The sequence below is a fragment of the Dermacentor albipictus genome, chromosome 2, assembly GCF_038994185.2.
Source record: "Dermacentor albipictus isolate Rhodes 1998 colony chromosome 2, USDA_Dalb.pri_finalv2, whole genome shotgun sequence".
Lineage (NCBI taxonomy): Eukaryota > Metazoa > Arthropoda > Arachnida > Ixodida > Ixodidae > Dermacentor > Dermacentor albipictus.
In genome coordinates this window covers 33,121,056-33,141,379 of record NC_091822.1, presented here as the reverse complement: position 1 = coordinate 33,141,379, position 20,324 = coordinate 33,121,056, and the positions used below count along the sequence as shown (strand labels likewise).

The 20,324-nt window shown below is 43.1% G+C and overlaps 1 protein-coding gene across 1 annotated transcript in view; it reads left to right on the top strand.

The window, feature by feature from the left end:
* Nucleotides 1-582: 582 nt before the first annotated feature.
* Nucleotides 583-20,324, top strand: part of LOC135916587 (ATP-binding cassette sub-family C member 3-like) — a 153,996-nt gene continuing 134,254 nt past the window's right edge. Inside the window, exons 1-4 of the mRNA XM_070533207.1 lie at nt 583-586; nt 676-809; nt 12,032-12,125; nt 19,486-19,688. Of these exons, the coding sequence (XP_070389308.1) occupies nt 583-586; nt 676-809; nt 12,032-12,125; nt 19,486-19,688 (435 nt within the window). The remainder of the gene's footprint in view (nt 587-675; nt 810-12,031; nt 12,126-19,485; nt 19,689-20,324) is intronic.

The following is a 20,324-nucleotide window of genomic DNA, read 5'->3' as shown; positions in this document are numbered from 1 at the left end:
CAGTCGATCCCGGAGCGCTTCTTCCAAAAAGCTTCCAAACGAGCACGTTGCAGCCAGTCTTTTCAGCTCGACGATGAACTGCTTTAGGCTTTCGTCCGGCTCTTGCTTTCGCTGGTAAAAGCGATACCGTTCGGTAACCACTGACCGTTTTGGAGCATAGTGCTTTCGGAGAGCTTCTGTAGCTTCTTCGTACTTGACTTCCGTTGGTTTCTTCGGCAGCAGCAGGCTACGCAGAGTCACGTAAGCCTTTTCACCCAGGATTGTTAAGAAGACTTGCAACTTCTTACTTGAGTCTATTCCATTGGCGGTTGCATACAGGTCGAACCTTTCCAGGTAGACTTCGATATTGCCAGAGTCTGGGCAGAACTCGGCCAAAGATCCCAGGGTGTTGGTCATCACTGATGTCCTCGCTTGCCGTGGCGTCGTTGCCGTTTCCTCAGGCTTGGTCATTGCTTCTGCCCGAACGATCCCATCTTCGTCGCCATGTTGACCATAGACGCCGTGAAGTCAAGTATTTATTCGGACAGCAACATGAACATAACAGAGAACAACGATTCAGTGGCTTCGCCTTATAAAGGGAGCATGGGTGCAGCCGAGGCATGCGATTGGCTAGCGATACAATAGCACATGTGAACAATGACCGCGTGCATCAGATACGCGGCGCACAGTAACAAGAGAATACGCTTGATAAACGTTGCACAGATACAACAGTTCTCAACCCAGCACTCTCGTTCTCCTGTGTTTCCCTGTTGTACATCACGGATTTGACAACGAATAATGTCGCTGAGTTCTTCAGAGGCATCAGTAGGGTAAGTTTGTGAATTGAAGTCATTTTTTCACAGGAATAAGAGATAGCTTTATGAAATTAACTGTGATAGCCACGGAAGTTGACTGTGCATAGGGAGGGGGCGCAGCGTCAGAAGAAGTATAAAACAATATCAACAGGACTGTTGGACAAACCATCGCTGACTACTAATGAAGCGTTCACTGCGGGGCAGCGGTACTTTAAGTGAAGATAAAACTGAAAGTCAAACCATTTGCAATCAAGCATCAACCCATGAAGTGTGCTACACGTGTGAAAACAAAAAATGTTATCTTCGCATGGACCGGAAAGACAGATTGCGAGCAAGCCTTCTGTAGCGGAGCCCAACATGTTAAAGAATTATTCATTTTTACCATTCCTTTTGGCCGGTGTCTGTCGTGTTATTGCTTCATGTTTCATCCCGACCATATGGGCCTTTGTCGAACCGTCGACTTCATGTATGCATGTTTACCTCACATTTGGCTTCACGGAGTGCATAAATTTCTATGAGCTGAAGGCCCCCCAATCAAATTGAATTGATGTATGCTAACATAATCTTTTCATTCTAGCTCCATGTTATCATGTGTAGCGCAATTCACTCGTTTTTAATATTATAAAGCATAGAATGAATAATCCACTTTATGGATATGACCCTGCTAAAGTTTGTGTTACATGTGCATAGGCAACTGTTTTCTGGGCACAACGCAATTCATACAGGCACTGAGGCGCGGCTGCCCAGTGGGTTTGTTATTTCATTTTGATAGCTTTAATCTTGCCTAAAGATCTCTATGGAACGAATTTATTCCTTAAAAAAACAAGCAGAACTTTAAATTTGTCTATGGAACAAATTTATTTATTAACTAAGAAGCAGAAGTTTAAATTCATCTACGGAAGAAATTTATTTCCTAAGTAACAACCAGAAGTTTAAATTTGCTCTTTCTTGTGTTGAAGTGCTGACAGGCATCAATGAATTGATTACTTTGGTACTGCAACTCAAAATATGTATTCTTGATACATGGACATTATTTTCTTTATACACACAGGTTGATACCTAGTTAAGAAACACACATGTGCACAGATATGCGAGTATCATGATAGCTTACACAAAAAAATAATATTTAGGTGAAAGTCAGACACGAATAAAACGACATTGGCATATTCCTTAGCAATATTTATGACGGATCACTCGCCCATTGGTGCTGAGGCAATGTCTTCCTCAGTTTGGTCTTCGCGAGATGCGAACAACTGTGCTCGTAGATTTTCTTGCGCTCACATTCTTCATGTTCCGACTAATATATAATGCCGCACGTAATTCTCATAAAATCCGGCGATAGCACTAGTCCTAAAATTACTGTCCAATATCACTGACATGTATTTGGAGCAAATCTTTAGAGTACGTTCATTTATCAAGCACTACGGCTCATTTAAAGAAGAATAATTCTCTTCACGCAGCCAGCTTCGCTTGACGCACTAAATAACTTGCCAAAATCACCACTCGAACTAATAACTGACCTCCGAGATCATATTCATAAACGAAGATATACAGGTGGAGTATTGACTGAATAAAAAAAAACATTTTGATCACGTTGCACATCACTGATTAGTTAGGAAATGTGACAGCCTAGAATATGATACTAAGACAAAGCATTGAACTGCTAAATTTTTAAATAATTGGTATCAGCCAGTTGTGAATAGAAGCATGAAGCTGGAAGCATCCATCTATTTTTAATAATACCGCAAGGGTCACTGCTTTGTCACGCTTACAAACTTAACATAGCGCACAACACTGGTTGTTTTTTGCAGATGACTGAGTTATTTACAGGTATGTATTGTTGCGGAGCGATTCATACATGCATGAACGCGAGGTTTGGCAGAGCGATGAAGACGACGATGAGGTCGCTTGCACTTGGGCTGGATGAGATGTCTGCTTTTGCGAATAGCCTTCTTTGTTAATGTTTTGTAAATATTGGTCTACGTCACGCCTTCATCAGACTTAGCTGGAGGTGCGGGGTTCGTCACGCCTCACAAAGTATCTCCGCAGCGGCGGTCGTGTTGGATATCTGTCTGTAATGGTGGAAGACGCGGCGCCTACATAAGCGCCCGCCACTTCAGCGGTCGTGCTATTGCAACCACGTGATCCTGGCACGTTCTGTGGTTCCGGTTAAGCAGACATTGAAGACTGGCTGGTGCTGTTCGAACTCATGAGTGCTAACAGCCAATGGGACCCCACCATGTGGTTGGCAAATATTATTTGCTGCCTGAAATGCACTGCAAAGTTATAGTTCGAGAACCGCGAAGCTGAGGTGGGGAGGTCGCACACTTGCAAAGAAAAACTATGAGACTTGTTTCGGGAGCTCGTTGGCCAGAAGATCGCCGCGAAAAAGTTACTCGCGTCCTGTGCGCAGACGTATACAGAATTTTACGTCTCGTACATTGAAGACATGTTATGGCTATGTCGAAAGGCCGATTCCGGTATTTCCAGAGGACAAGATTGGGCATATCTTTAAAGGGATCGCGGACGACACGTTCAACCTTTTAATGTGTAAAATTTATTTGCAGTCGACAATATTAGAAAGAAGTACCAGCGTTTTGAGCTGGCTAAAGCCGACGCATTGGCCACGCCTTTGCCTGTGTTCGCAACTCGGCAGCAAAGACTTCTTGCAAAGACTACACAGCAGCACAGCCCTCATTTCCACCAGATCAGGTGACACAGACTACACGCCGCGAGCTTGAGTTCGTCAGCACTGCCCCAGCTCACGCCGGTGACTCGAGCTCCATTACGACTCCATTCATCCAAGCCATTATCTGGCAGGATCCCGCCAACATGAGCACTATGTGCACCGTAGCCAGCTCAGCACAAACTTTATAGCATCCACCCTCATACTATTGAAAGCAGCATTTCGCTACGCGATCTCGCGACCTTGCTGCGTGGAGAAGCCCGGACGATTGACAGATATGCTTACTTGTCACAGTATTGGACACGTCGCCCCTTACTGTGCCACCGGCTGGTTCTCGCCGCCACGGACGCTGTCTACTATTTAACGCCGTTCTTACAGCAACCGCTTCTCACTTTCAACGCAGTTGTATTTGCCCAACGCCGATGCTCCCACAGGGATAAATGGTCGCTCCCATCGCCGCGACTTCCCCACCCACTCTCGCCTCCAAGCCGTTGCACGTTGTCTCGCTCACCGCACGCTCGCCACCTGTCGTCCCAATTTAGCCCTGCAGTGTCTATCTGGCAAAACTAAGCAGTGCAGTATCCGGAGCTGACGCTCCAATGACGACTCTCACGACAAATCCTCATCAGACGCTGCCAACTAGACGAAGTTTGATAGACGCTGATGTTGATGACATTAGTATTTCTGCGCTTATCGACACTGGGGCGCACATCATTTCGATGAGTGCAGATTTCCGTGTCCTCCGTGTCGCTCATGGAGGGACCATTCTTGGCGTGGGCTCCACCCACGTCTGCATTGTTGCTCAACTCACTTCAGGGATATTTGCCGTCATTGAAAAGTACCCCCATGTCCTGAACGTCGGCTCAGTTTTTTGTTTCAGTCATTCTACCTAATTGGCTGTGCAACCGTTGCTCTTCAGCTTGAGCTGCCCCATCTTCCCGATATCCCAGCCGACACACCACCTAGCTAATTGTCTCGCAATCACGCTCGCTAACCACCTCAAGCTGCTAGATACGTTGCTTTGGCGTCTTCGCATTATACTTCAGGGAGCATCAGCGCCATGTCTCCGATTATCAACGTTCTGTTAGCAGGCAATGTCGCCCTAGCTCACACCATTGTTTCCATTCCTGACAATAGAGTAGTTGTTCCCCTTCTCAACGTCAGCCTTTTTCCTAAGGCTATTCCGCAAGGCACGTCACTGGCCACCATTTCCGCGCTGGATCCCTGCTAGATTGCCGCTTTGGATGCAGATGATTCGCGGCCTTCTTGCTCCGCCAACTTCACTCCTTTGTCTCTCAACGACATTAGCAAGATGATCGCTTCCGATCTGACTCGGACCCAAGCTCATGGTCCCTGCCACGTTCTGGCGTCCTATCATGACACCTTTGATTTTCACGGTCGCCCTCTAGGCCAAACATTTGTCGTGACTCATCGAATCAACACTAGTGACGCCAACGCTATACGCCGCCATCCATATCACCTATCCCATCATGAACGTCAAGTCATTCGAAACGAGGTTAGCAAAATAATTACAAAAGGCGTGATTCAAGACTCGTTCAGCCCGTGGGCTTCCTCTGTCGTTCTCGTGAAAAAGAAGAATGGCAGCTCGCGTTTCTGCGTTGATTATCAGAGTTTCAACAAAATAACACATAAAGACGTCTAGCCTTTGCCTCCCATCGATGATGCCCTCGATTGCCTTCCTGAAGCTAAATATTTTTCGTCAATCGATCTTGGGCCTGGCTATTGGCAGATTTTAGACGGCCATGTGGAGCACGGAAAAATAACATTTCTTACGGCAGATTGCCTGCACCGATTGAAGGCATTGCCGTTCGGACTGTGTAATGCCCCAACAACTTTCGCACGTATGATGGACTCTCTACTTTCGGGATAAAAGTGGTCTACTTGTCTAGGCTATTTAGACATGTCATTGTGTACCCGCCTACGCTTAACATCCACTTCAGCAGTTTATCAGCCATTCTTGCCGTCTTTCGCCAGGTTAATCTTCAGCTGAACTCTACCGATTGCCGTTAAGGGCACCGCCAAGTAACTGTGCTCGGTCACCTTGTGATTACTGTGGTTATTCAACCAGACCCCGACAAGGTACGAGCAGTACAACGATTTCTCGTGCCGTGCTCAGCCAAAGACTTACGGAGTTTCGTAGGATTATGTGCTTACTTTCGTCGCTCTGTCGGAAACTTCGTGAAATCGGCCACCCTCTCACTTATCTCTGGAAGAAGAACGTTACTTCTGTGTGGCGACCCGAACAAACACCTTCGTTTCCTGTCCTCATCCGTTTCCTGACTACACCAACAATACTCGTCAATTTGGACCCTTCATCGCCAACATAACTTCGCAGCGATGCCACTAGTCATGGAATTGTGGCTGTCCTTGGCCAAAAACAGCACAGCGAGCAACGTGTCATCACCTACGCCATTCACTATTTTCGTCGTCAGAATGAAACTTTTCCATCACTGAACGCGAATGCCTGGTTTTAGTGGGGGCTGTCACCAAATTGAGACCTTACTTGTTTGGCTTAACTTTTTCTCTGATACCGCCCATCATGCCCTCTGCTGGTTCTCCTCGCTCAAGGTTCTGTGTGGACGTCTCGGCCACTGGGCACTATGGTTCCAAAAATGTGTGTTGATTGTGCACTACAAATCTGGATGATTGCGCCAAAGCACGGATTGCTTGTACCGCCAATCCTTCGATGCTTCCGACCTCATTGATTCTGACTCAGACACCTGCGTACTGTGCATCCTTGCTTCCGATGATATTCCCACCAGACAGTGACGGCTCATCATGAACCTTCTAACCACTTCATCTCCAGACCATTCTGCTAGCCTGATTGAGCTACACGAAAGCGTTTTGTATCGTCGTAATCTCAGTTCCAATGGTCCAGAGCTTCTGCTTGTCCTACCTCGCCATCTACACTCCGGCGTTCATCACCAGCTTCATGACCTACCAACCGACGGACACCTAGGTGTATCGCTTACATACTCCCTTAGCGGCCGTCGGTTTTTCTGGCCTGACATGTGCCGTTCTGTGCGCCACTACGTAGCAGCTTTTGAACGCTACCAACGCCGAAAGCACCCTTCAGCGCTGCCTACAGCCCAGCAACAACCGATTCATAACCCCTGCAGAGCCATTCTCCCGCGTCGGCAGCTATCCTTTAGGCCCTTTCACAGCATCCTTCTCAGAAATAAATGGGTTGCGGTCGCGACAGGTTACGCCACACGCTTCGCAATCACCCGTGCATTGCCGACAAACTGTTTCACAGACGTCACTGTCTTTCTCCTTCACAACGTAATTCCACATCATGGCGCCCTTCAGCAGCCCCTCACCAGTAGCGGGAGGTACTTCCTCTCACGAGTGGTAGCTAACCTTCGTGCCTGCTCCACTGAACGTAAGCTCACCAACGCTTATCAAACACATACGAATGAATTGACCAAGCGCCTGAACCGAACGCTAACTGAGATTCTGGTCATGTTTGTTTCTCGTGATCACCGTGACTGGGAGGGCAAGTTACCATTTGTTAACTTCGCGTACTATTCGTCACGGCATGACACCGCTGGATATTCCCCGTTTTATTTTACTGTTTGGTAGACATCTTGCACTGCCATTCGAGACTCTCCTTCGATCGGCTCCTCACTTGCCTACTGACTACGCCGGTGATGTTGTTGGTCAGGACCATGCAGCTCGTCAACTTGCCCGTGACCTACTCTGTGCTTCGCAATGCTCCCAAAAGACCCGTTACGACAGCCGACACAAAAGTGTTCACTTCATGCCTCGCTCTGTGGTCCTGCTGTTGTTACCATGCCACCGCGTTGGCCTATCAGGGGAGCTCCTCCTGCTTTACACCGGGTCATAGAAGGTGCGGTAAATCTCAAAACTCGTTATGACGAAAACTTCTGCGCCGTAGTCCTTACACCAGAAGCAAGTTACTTTGAGGGCATTGTTGCCATTTTGCTTCGACTATTACAAGGGACAACGCAACGCGTTGTTGGAAATTGTTTGCCTCCTCTAGGCGGGATAAAGTCGAGAAAGTGCCGTGCCGTCAAACAAATAAGGCGTGCTCCTGAAGAAAGTGCACGTCTGAGGCGGCAGCAATATGCGACTGACAGCTGCCATTTCTAGAATCTCTGCTGGACGAACGGAGTCTGTAGGCGCCAGTACGGCCAAAAAAGGAACTCTCCAGAGCAAAAAAATGCATTGGATGTGGCCGGCCAGCACGTGGACCAGAGAAATGCGTCCTTAGTACTTCTTACCAAAATACTGTACCCATGTAAAACTCGCGCATGACACTTAAAGATTAACTGCCGATCTAACTTGGCATGGACAAACTACATAACAAAAATACATTACGGAAATTGGGACTAGTCAAACACCGCTTGTATTCTCCCAACGATCACACACAGCTTCACACTCACAAATTACTCATCAGATCTTCGGTAGAGTGTGCGCAGATAATGGGCGTCCAAGTACTGGTAATTCGGTAATACTGGTACTGCATCAACAAAGTCAGCTCAGAATAAGACGGTTCATACTTTCTTCATATTAAACCTTTATTAGTGCATCTCTGTTAAAACACAGTATTAACATTTACCACCTGGACACTTTGCGGAAATGCTTTTAAAATGTTTAACGGGTTAGCATTCTTGTGGTACATAACGCACTTTGCGGGGGCTATCTATCTATCTATCTATCTATCTATCTATCTATCTATCTATCTATCTATCTATCTATCTATCTATCTATCTATCTATCTATCTATCTATCTATCTATCTATCTATCTATCTATCTATCTATCTATCTATCTATCTATCTATCTATCTATCTATCTATGTGAAATACGTGGTCGAATGGTTCGCACATCGGGCTGTTGCGTCAAGGTGACAGGACTCGAAACGAAGTAGCGAATCAACTTAGGTTACTGTGTGTGTGCCACTGTGCACATATGTGCCTCTAATTGACGAAGATCTTTCACATCGGCATGAGTCCCTGCAGATGTGGGAATGGGTATGCACCACCTATAGAATAAATTATTTGACATCGATTGGGAGCATTATGCATGTGCCGGTCAGTCTCTGCCTGTATTCAATTAGCTTAGTTCATGCCAACTTCGGTCACTGGTTAAGCAGGCGTGGGGTCATTGAGTGAGTGCCACTCTTAAATGAACGTCTTTGACGCAAACCTAATGTACCTAGGTATATGCCACTGGGAATGTGCTTACTCTACACTGACGAAAAAGATCCCGGAAATTATCCGATGAAGAACGCAATTGAACCTACGTTGCATGGTTTCCTTAATTACAGCAACCCGATGCATTATCAGTCTCCGCCACTAGCGCAATGGGTATGTGCCGCTTTTCATCAAACGCCTTCCACGCCAACGCTTCATCGAGCTGGCTTTTAATGCATTTACTATGTGCTGCTCTTCACTAATCGTCTCGCCAACTTCGGTCCCTAAGTTTGTGCCACTGAGTGTGCGGCAAGCGAGGGAGCAATTATCAGCGCTAGCAGCCACTGGTGCGTCACCTTCCACGTCTCGGAATACACGCGCGGCCTCCTCGGTAGCGGCAATAGACGGCGCAGCGTGCCGAGAAAAAAGCGCGGGAGGAGTCCCACTGCAGTACGGCCCCTCGCGACTCGTTTCGATGGCGGCAATATGTTTTGTGGATATATTTCAGATTCAGATTCAGGTTGTTTATTTTTCTTGAATTTGTTTCTTCAAGAAAGGCACAGAAGCTAAAGGTATGGCAATACCTGACAGTGGCCTCGGTACCGGTTACACATAAACATAATACATACATAGGAAAAAATTTTCGTAGTGTGTGTCAATTTTCTTTTATACAAAAACAAAAACAAAATTTTATGTTCGCAATTCCCTCTTGAAATGTGTACGCTTCCTAACAATACAACTACGAGAGCTTCGTATGCACAGTGTTGTAATCAACTGAACAATATGGGCTGTAGACAGTATAAAGAAGGATACCTAAAATACAGGGATTTTTTTGTTTATATGGATAAAGTAAAAGTGGATGCACTGAATAATTATACTTTCTTTCTCTGTTTCATAAAGAGGTTTCGACTAACTTCGAAGTCCAAATCTCTTTCCAGTTTGTTAAGGAGCGTTGTATCATGGATTGTTTTCCATTATTCGTCCATGTTATTGGCATGCGTTGCTTTTGTTCTCTAAAGTAGAAAGATGATTTGTCAATGTTGCTACTTATGTATAATTTTTCATGATGCACAAATTGTAATAGCTTATAATGAAATATTTGGTCAGCTCTTAACATATCATGTTTTAAAAATAAATGTAGTGTACTGAGATCCCGTGGGTTCCCTTTATAACGTTCGTAACAGCGTAATAGTCGTTTTTGTAATACCAGTAACTTATCGTAATTAACACATGTTGTTCCCCATACTAAGTTTTCATAACATAGTTTGGAGCAAAACAGTGCGTAATACATAGATTTCATTAGTCAAACAGGAACGAAAGCAGCCGCTTTGTATAAACACTCCACAAACTTTGCAAGCTCCGCTGCTAGACTATTAATATGAGCATTCCAGGATAGGTGTTCCTCAAATATTATACCAACACATTTTTGTGTTTGTACTCTAATAATAGGCTCTTCGTTAAAAGTAATTTTCTACTCCTTGTTTATAATTTTAGGAACTGCATGTAATATGATGTATGCCATCTTTTTGTATTTAATTGCATTCGATTGACCCTTAGCCATCATGAAAGAACTGACAGATAATGGTTTAAATTTGTTTCAAGTGTTTATAGCTTTTTAGATGCGAAGAACGCGTTTGTGCCGTCTGCATACATGATAATTTCAGGGGAATCCGGAATATTTACTAGATGATTTAGGTAAATCAAAAACAAAGGTGGCCCTAGAACTTATCCCTGTGGTACGCCTAGTGCTAACATTTGTTCGGAAGAAAATATATTATATACCTTGAGGACTTGAAAACGATCTATTAAATAATTCGCTACTAGGTTTCATAATGTCCCCCTTATAACATACCCTGACAACTTATTAAGCAATATTTCACGGTAAATTCAGCCGAAGCCTTTTTTAAAATCTAAGAACCAACCAAGCATATATTTTTGGTTTTCTATGGGTGTTATTATTTTGTCTTTAATGAACATCAAATCTTGTTCTGTTGACTTATTCTTCTGAATGGCATACTGACTCTTACTTAGTATGTTGTGCTTATTTATGAATGATATTACCCTACTGTGTATTATGCTTTCAAAAAGCTTCAATATAGTGGGTAGGACTGACACCGGTCGATAGTTTGTAAGCATATCCCTTCTACCGTTTTTATAGATGGGTGTCTCTCTTGCTATTTTTAAAGCCTGTGGAAAGATACCCGTACTCAGGGTAAGGTTAATAATGTGCACAAGAAGATTACATATTTTATTGCACTTATCATGCATTTTAAATTACATTTTATTCAATACAGACATATTGCCGGCGACAGTAACCATGAGGTGGGTTCTGCCAATTTTCCTTTCATCATTATAACAGCGTCATGTTTCCAACCACTCGCATTAGGCGAGCACATCAAATTTCGTGAGTGGGAGGCTACACCAGAAAATATTGCCCCTTACAGTACAAGCGGCTATTTTGAAAGGGAGCTTTTTAAACATATTCTTGAATAAAGGTTCTGCTTTTTTATTTGTGTTTCTTTGCTCTATAACATCGATTTCTCATTTAGTGCTTTACTCGTGTGCATTCCAACAAGTCGCTCAACTTTCTATTACCCTATTGTACATACCATTTCCCGGAATAAAATGAATGGTTTTTTTTATTTCATTTTATATTTTGTTATTCCCACTCTTTTAGAATCATATACCATTTGCTCTCGTTGCCGCTGCTTTATATAGGAGTGATATCTTAAATTGGTCGTTATGATTCCGTTACTTTACTGTAATACCTTTGACCGAATTCAAGTCTGTATTTTATTTTTCGTTGGTTTTATTTCGTTGAGGGTTTCCTTACACGACGTAATAACTTTGTACTACTCCCCCCTCCTCCCTATGCAATGCTCTCTAGGAACTTGGGGGCACATAAATAACCAAATAACTGTAAATATTTCAGCAGCCGGCGGCAATAGGATATGAAGGAGTCAAACAGGAAACTTCGGCGCTCCATCCCCACATCAATTACAAGCCGTCATCCAGCGTAATGGACAGCACAGACTCACAGTTCACGCTTTCAACAGTAATACAAAGAAAAAAATTGCACTTGACAAGCAATATTTGATTAAAACTTATTCTGGATATAAGAATATTCCACCAAACGTTACTACAGGTTATTTGTCATTCCCATTTTGCTTTTGCTACATAATATTGTTTATATAAGCATGACCATTCAAATAACAGGGTCCAGCGTAAATTTTCATCCCAGGTTGTGATCAAGTTGCTTGAAACATCTCATCTTTCATAGCGATAAATTGAATACAGTTCATTTTAAAGAAATATAGCACTTGTGTTCACAACCGGGCCACTGACATTCTTTTTTCGCCATTTGGCTTTCAGTCTTCTCTCGCTTTGAATCGGATTGCCACATTTTGCACAGCTGATGAACCTGCGGAGCAAAGGAATCTCTTCAGCGACAGCTTACAAAAAAAAGGTATTGCTGTTGCAGCGAATTTCTCCAAGGAAATCCTGTATTGCCTCCTCCCCCACCATTAGGGAGTAATATTAAAGAAATTCCGTAGGGACGCTCCTCCACGCCAAGGGCATGTTGAAATATTGTGGTACGAGAACTTGTAGAGGGGGTGAATGATGCGTGGCACTGGAAGAGATGGACAGCATTTCACATAAACCTCATAGGTGGAAACGCGTACGAAATGTCTCGACTGAAAGCAATCGATTAGAAGCTACCTATATGGCAGTTGCATTTCTGTCGGTGGATCAGTTAGAGAAGCGAATCTAGCCATGTCGACGAATTCAGATATATAATTGTTTAACACCTAGTTCGCCATACCCGCCACTGTTGCCTAGCGGTTGGGGCGCGGCGTTGTTGAGCTCCAGGTCGTGGATTCGATCCAGGCCGCGCTGAATGCAGTATGAGGGGGGAAGGGGGGTGAAATTAAGAAGCGCATGCGAATTTATACTCACATGCATGTTAAAGAACTTTAGGGGGTCAAAGTCAATCCACAGTATCCGACTATGGCACGGCTTGTAATTCGACCGTAACATTAGCAAAGAAAACTCTATAACGGAATTTTTTTTTCTCTTTTAGCCATTTATCACGACTATTCAACTTCTTTTGTTGAATTTGGCAGTAATGAAATCACCTTTGTTTCGGACAAACCTCCGGGCTAGCATCTCAGATATCCGAGAATAAACAAGATGTGATGCAAGTCTTGATCAGCTAGACCATTTTGAATTTTATAAATACTTACCCACACATGCACTTTTCAATGGATACGATGGTATATTTGCTACTTAATGCTTTTGCAGTCGATGTGACTCTTGCAGAATGGGTCGCGAATCGCTATGCCTATGCCCAGTAACGGGGCCGCGGTAGCTCAATTGGTGGAGCATTGCATGCGAAATGCGAAGGTTGTGCATTTGGTTCCCACCTGCGTCAATTTGTTTTTTTATGCACTTTTCTTGCCAGTAATTTAACATGTGTTTACTTCATTTATTACGCACAAGTAATTTCCCCTATGTTGTCATTGGTGTCAGTGTTTCTTGGCTTCTTTTGATATGACTAATAAAGATCGGGCCCCTCGGTTAACCCCCTTTCTTCTCGTTTATTAATAGCGTGTTGTATTTCATGGCATAAATTGCACGAATAGCGTGACATGCGATCTGATGTCACGAAACAATATAATGATCGTCATCGAAGTGCGAGATAGGATAGCTGCATAGATACCTTCTACATGACGCCTTTCGCCTTTAGCAAAACAATGTGTCGCTACATTGGTTCTCTCCACGGGAATTGTTGGGCTTGGGTTGGATAGGGTGAAATGACGTGTACACACTGATTATGCATGACTGGACCGAATGTCAGAAAAGTAGTTATTGCTGATTCGACGCATTTTCGCCATTAGACCTTGGCTATTGGTCAAAAGTTTTGGGGCTTCACCCACTTCACCTGCCTGGCACGCGACGTCAAAAAACCGCCAAAACTCCGCGCGTCAAAGTGACGTGTACGCTTTAAAGATGTATTAATATGCCGAACAAAACTGAATTTATTTCTGAATAGCCGCAGTGTGCCCCGTATAAAAGATGGCTGCCGCCGATCGCTCAGGCACTGGCTACTCGCACCTGCCGGAGAGCATGAGTTCCTTGGCGTACAATAAAACTTTTTCCGTTGCCGTGTAACGTTCTCGAACATTTTCGGCATGTTCACGACCTCGCTCCAACCTGCATCCCTTATGAAGTATAAACTTCAGAGTTAAATGTCTTTATATTTGAGTTTGAGTTTGAGTTTATTCAACCACATGGCAGGTACATGAAAGTGCACAGGAACGTGGTTAAGGGTGATGGGAAAAAAGCTGCATTTAACAGGTTGACTGGCCCCCTCACCCGGAAAACAACATTTAATTACAAAATCACAGGCAGCGGAGAGCGACATGACAAAAGGAACACACATGTGGCCCGTCACAGCAAAAGAGAAACAAAACTCTGAAATATATAAAAAAGCAATAAACAACAACGCAAGAGATAATTGCATGACATTAATTAAACATCACAAAAGTGACCTGATATTACATGAATTGGACATTCACGATATTCTGTGTAGTATATCAGTGTTGGACAAATTACGTAAACTTTCAATTGTTAGTTTCCATTTGTTCAGTAAACTCGGAAGGCAGAAATGTAATGTTTGCAGTCCATAATTAGTATGGGGACATGGCACTTACCAATTCTCTGCATGTCGGATGAGGCGACTGGCCGGATTTGGTAGCAAATCGGCCAACGTATGTAAGAGGGTACCTCCTCTTCGTATTTCTGATTTAAAAGTTGTCAAGAGCTTGTATTCGTATTAACTGTTCACTCTAAAAATTCTATACTTTATAAATAATGAAGCGGTGTGTGCGTTATACGATACACCACAGCACGACCAGATTATTTATAGATGCTTTAGAGCCTGTGGACCAAACCAGATCACAATAGAGTAAATGCGAAGAAAAAAGAGTGTTGTATAATAATAGTTTTTGTTTTACAGGTAATATATTGTGACGCCGACGCAACACTCCTAAAACTCTGCAAAGTCTATGGCTAATGTGTTCCGTATGGTGATTCCATGCCATATGTTCATGGAAGAGAACACCGAGAGTTTTAACAGTTTGGGAAAATTCAATTTCGTTATTATTAAGGGTTAGCTTGAGAGTCGTTTTGTATAATTTGGATTTCGCACGGAACAGTACAGCCTTGGTTTTAGAGCAGTTAATATGTAGTGAGTGTGCTATAGTCCATGCATATATTTTATTTAGCACTTCATTTGCAGACACGATGAGGTCATCAGCCATTTCACCAGAAAAAAATAGACTGGTATCATCCGCGTAGATTACATAATCTATAGAGCTGTCAATTTGTAGAATATCGTTAATAAAAGTACTAAATACCAGGGCCCCTAGTATGCATCCTTGAGGTACCCCATTTTTAAATTTCATGGGTGATGATAGCTCTCGGTTGACTGAGACGCACTGTTGCCGATTAGATAAATACCTTTTGATTAAAGTTAAAATGACACCATGGACTCCATACCATTGCAGTTTTTCTCACATCGTAGCATAATTTATCCTGTCAAATGCCTTCGAGAAATCTAGGAATATTCCTAGGGTAAGTTTCTATGCTTCCACATTCCTTAGAATCAATTCTTTTTGGTAAAGTAAGGCATTTTCGGTAAAGAGGCCTGACTGAAATCCGTACTGTGACGACGTAATAACCTTATGTCCATTAAAAAACTTAGACAGTCGAATCAAAATAAGTTTTTCGCAGCCCCTAGAAAAAAACCGGCAAAATTGATATGGGTCTATAATTACCTAAAATGCCCTTGTCTCCGCCTTTATATATAACCGTTACCTTAGCGGTTTTCATTTTTTGTGGAAACACTGCAGTGGTATGCAGGAGATTATAAATGTAAACTAGGCAGGCACATATAAGATCAAGGACAAATAATATAGGTTCCAATTTTAAGCGATATATGTCCTCACTTTTACTCATTTTGAAGTCGCGAAAAACACTGATGAATTCCTGCGCGTCTGTGGGATTCGCAAACAAAGAATCCGTAATTGGGGGAGGCAAATAATCTAATGAATCACTAGTTGGAGTGCTGTCAAACAATGAGGTGAAATACTCATTGAACTAGTTAGCTAGAATGGCTCCTTTATATAATGCATTGTTGATATAGAGGTCACGAATATCGTTAGTAACTTGTCTAGCAGATATGATAGCATTTAGTTTGTTCCACATTTGTTTGGAATTAATGACACCATCAAAGATCATGAAATAATAATTACGTTCAGCTTGTTTCTGTATGTTAGTGAGTTTGTTTCTGTATGCCTTGAAAGCTTTGAATTTATCCGGGTCTCACTTTATCAGAAACGCTCGATATAACCTATTTTTTTTTCTTTTATCATATTAAGTATTGCTGAAGAAATCCAAGGTTTGCGAGCCCACCTCGGTCTCTTAAAAGCTTTGTAAGTAGAATGTTTTTTTTATACACAGAACATAGGGCATCAATAAACCCATCATAAGCGAGATCAGAAGAGGAGCAAGATAGAACGTTACTCCAATTTATTGTGCTAATTTCGTCTCTGAAAGCCGATAAGGTTCGTGGATTTATTTGTTGAAAATAAGTGGCAGGAAAGGTTTCACTCCTCTTATTAGTTATGTTGTCAAGGACTAAATATATGGGCAAATGATCGCTTATTACGGTATCAAGGACGCCTGCCTGTATTGTACTATTTGTACTGTTCATAATGAACACGTCTAGCAGAGTAGAACTGTTATCGGTAATACGCGTTGGCATAGTGATTACGTTTCTTAAGAAAAAGGATGCAAGAAAGTCTGAAAACCTCATCTGTTTAGGTGTATTGCTCAGCATATATATGCTAATGTCTCCTCCCAGAACCAATGTATAATTAAGCTCATTGACAATGGAAAATAGATTTTCTAAATATTCTATAAATGAATTAATATTGCCATCAGGTGGCCTGTACATCAGTACAAACATATAGCTTTGATACTTTATGGTCAACGCCTCGATGTCCTCTTTACACACAGACAAATCTTCAACATATTCATACTCAAATCCAGCCTTTACATGTATGCATACACCACCGCCAATTTTTGCTTTTCTATATTTGTGTACAAAATTATATTCATCAATGCGAAACACGTCTGTATCACTACGGTACCGAGTTTCAGTCATCATAATAACGGGGAATAAGAAGTTGAACTCACCAAGAAATAAGAGAAAATTGTCTTCTTTTGAACGAGCTGATTGCAAATTAATATGAAGAAACGTCGGCAACTGCGTGTGGTGGTCACTTACATGCGAGTTCAATTCAGAGGCACTGGAATGCTTCGCCATTGTTCCCCACAAACATTATACTAATGATGGCACTAGGCTAGACTACTTTAGTCAGATCGGCCTTTAGTATTTCGCCTTCTTAGCAATTAAACTATAGTGCGCATGTGCTACGACCTAATAAACACAAGGCACGTGCGCATGAGTCAGTGCGTCAGTTGTCTCTCAAATATTACACTGGAAGCTGATTAAGAAGATACGTTTACTTTAATAAAGTGTTCCGTCCTGTTGTGCACGGCAGATACCAAGTCGCGACACTGCACAGCTCTGTTCGATTGCAGGAAGGCGTCCCTATTGAATAAATCCTCAAGCGGACAACGCATTCGTACCTTCTTGTTGGACTCGTATTTGAATGGTTCTTCTGTTTGCAGAAACTTCAGCTTGCTCAGATCTGTGAGATTGCGCAACACCAACCTCATTTACGTATATCTCAACGACTGACATCAGGAATGACGTCAAGAAAATACAAAAATGTCACTTTACCTTTGAAAGTGCAGTATTGGGGCCATATAACGTAAAATTATTCCAATATGTTTTCATTCCGATCTCCCTACGTCAAGTTTGCGTAACCACCGATGCGAGCACCGGGCGGTCACTCGCAGGGTTGTCTGAACTGACCAATCAAACGCTCTCCTCGTTCATAGGAGGTCACTTCTGCTTGCTTGTAAAACGAATATCATTGCCTACACTGAGCGGCTTGCTGTATCTAATTGGCTGACAAGAGGCGAGGAGAACGCTCAAGTGGAGAGGGATTTGATGGGGCAGAGCCAGGGCACTGAAAATCGATAACCGGGTGAAGAGGGTGGCGACGGCATCTGCAATTGGTCTGCTTTCTCTTATTTAGCTTGCGGCGGCTGGTCAGAAATCGCGGCTGCATGCAACGGAAGCTTAAGAATAACGGTAAAACGGATCCTCAGCAATGAAGAGTTGGAAGAATGAGGTCGTAAACGTGCCGAAAGTGCACGAAAATGTTACACGGTCACGCAAGAAGTATTATTATACGCAAATAAACACATGCTCTCCGGCAGGCGCGAGTAGCCAGCGCCTGACCGATCGACGACAGCCATCTTTTATTCCTTTCAAAACGGGGAAGCCTGCGGCTATTCAGAAGAAAATTCAGTTTTGTTCGGCATATTTATGCATCTCTAATGCGTACACGTCACCTTGACGTGGTGAGTTTTCGCGGTTTCATGACGTCGCGTGACAGGCAGGTGAAGGGGTGCAGCCCGAAAACTTTTGGCCGATAGCTGAGGACTAATGGCGAAAAGCCGTGGAATCAGAAATAACTATTTTTCTTTTCTTTGTTCAAATCATGCATAATCAGTGTGTACACATATATCAGTTGGGGAGGTGTCGCGGTTTCTGGGACTTGGCGTAACAGACAGGTGAAGTGGGGGTGGTCCAAAAAATGCTTTTCACCAATCGCGGAGGGCTGATAGCAGAATTGGAATAGAACAGTTTGAATAGTTTTGCGTTATAACACCCTTGATTGCTCCCAGACATATGTGCCAATAAAATAACACTGTCTGAGTGCACATCTGAACGTTACACACTCGCTTGTCCTATTCAGAGAACAGATTTGGCCATTGTACAGCGATTACCGCATACGGCTCTGACCTGCACAATACAGAAATGGCATGTTTCCAATCTTGGGTAGTGGTGGTGACAAAAACTTTCATTTTCCTATAATGTTGCTCAACTTTGTTCTTTTAGATAATCAGGCAATTTCCCGTGTTGTTCCCCAGATTTGATTGTTTTTTTCGGACACTACAGAAAATAAACTGTGAAAAGCATTCATGCTTAAATAAAGCATGTACTTTCCAGAACTTTGGTAGCACAATGGAGCATGCAGAATGGAGGCAGCCTTGAGGGTCTGGTTCGCTAGCCCTCACAGCCAGACTTCTCTTCATCTAGGCAGCACAGGTCGTTATTGGCGTAGTTTGCATAGGTTTCCTTCTGCAAAAAAAGCAGTATAGTACAGCAGTGCAGGGACATGTTCAGTGAATGTATAAGACCTAGTGGCAGTCGGCAAATGAACGGGTGTTTTGCTGTAGTCTGCTCCTGTGTGAGGACTATAAAAGCCTCTGTTGATACTCTTCTACAACACGATACCTCCGTGGAAGTTGCTGAAGTTCCATGAAGTGCATTACCTTGCAAACTCAACGAAGCATAATGCCTTGAGAAGCATTTCATCCTAGGGGACCGATGATATTTAGCATATAATCACGTCAAGCTCAGATTAAGCTGAGACCAAACGTACTTGAAGCCTTAATATTGATAAGCTGTCTCCCTTGCTGAATTCCTCGCTAAAACATTCACATATGTTTTTCTTCTTAATTATGTAAATAGCAATGCTGAATGAGCAACTGAGTGAAGAAAAGTAGCGGCTGTGTGAATAAAATGTTTTGTTTTCCTCGTGTTCTCGCGCGACCTGCAGGGACAGTAGAGCTCGAGAAATGCTCCTTTACGTGGGGTAACACTGAAAAAGCAACCGACCAGCTTCACCTGAGGGAGATCTCAATGGATGTGGAACCAGGCTCACTTATCGGCATTGTCGGCTTCGTGGGAAGTGGAAAGTCATCGCTACTGTCCGCCATTCTACGGAACATGAAAATGGTCGATGGCACTATGATTACCTCCGTACGTTTCCTTCATTAGAATATTAGTACGCATAACTCAGCGGAAATTTATTGCAGGTTTATCAACTCATCAAGACTCTCGTTGCCCAGCGGTACATTGGGCATTCTCCAACTTGTAAGAAACAGCCCCAGAACAAAAGGCTTTCGAATGTAACAAACGATGTGTGTATATTAACAAAAACATATGCTGGTAGTCATCCTAATCAAATCTAGAACAACCGTGTCAAGCTGGTCCATGACCGGAATTTTGTTCCTAGTTATTCTGCCTAAAGAGACTGTTTAAGTCCTCGTATTTTGGACTTCCATGCATTGGGTACAGCACAGTGCTAGTAATATACTTGCATGAGTGGACAGAAAGGATATACGTGTATAATAGTAAAATTGCTCGGAAAAGATGGTGTCAAGAAAACATGCAAATTGTAAAGCCTACTTGGTTTTCCAGCCCTACTTTTACGTGTGGTGAACTGAGACCGGCAAAATTGATATAAAAGGTTATAATGATACTCAGAGGTGCTCACATTAAAATGCTTGGAACTGTGGCAGAAGCTCGCTTCATAGAAGCAGGCCTAATGCCTACAAACAATACACAAGACAGAATTATTTGCCACAGTTTGGTGACAAAGCTGTGTCTTCGACA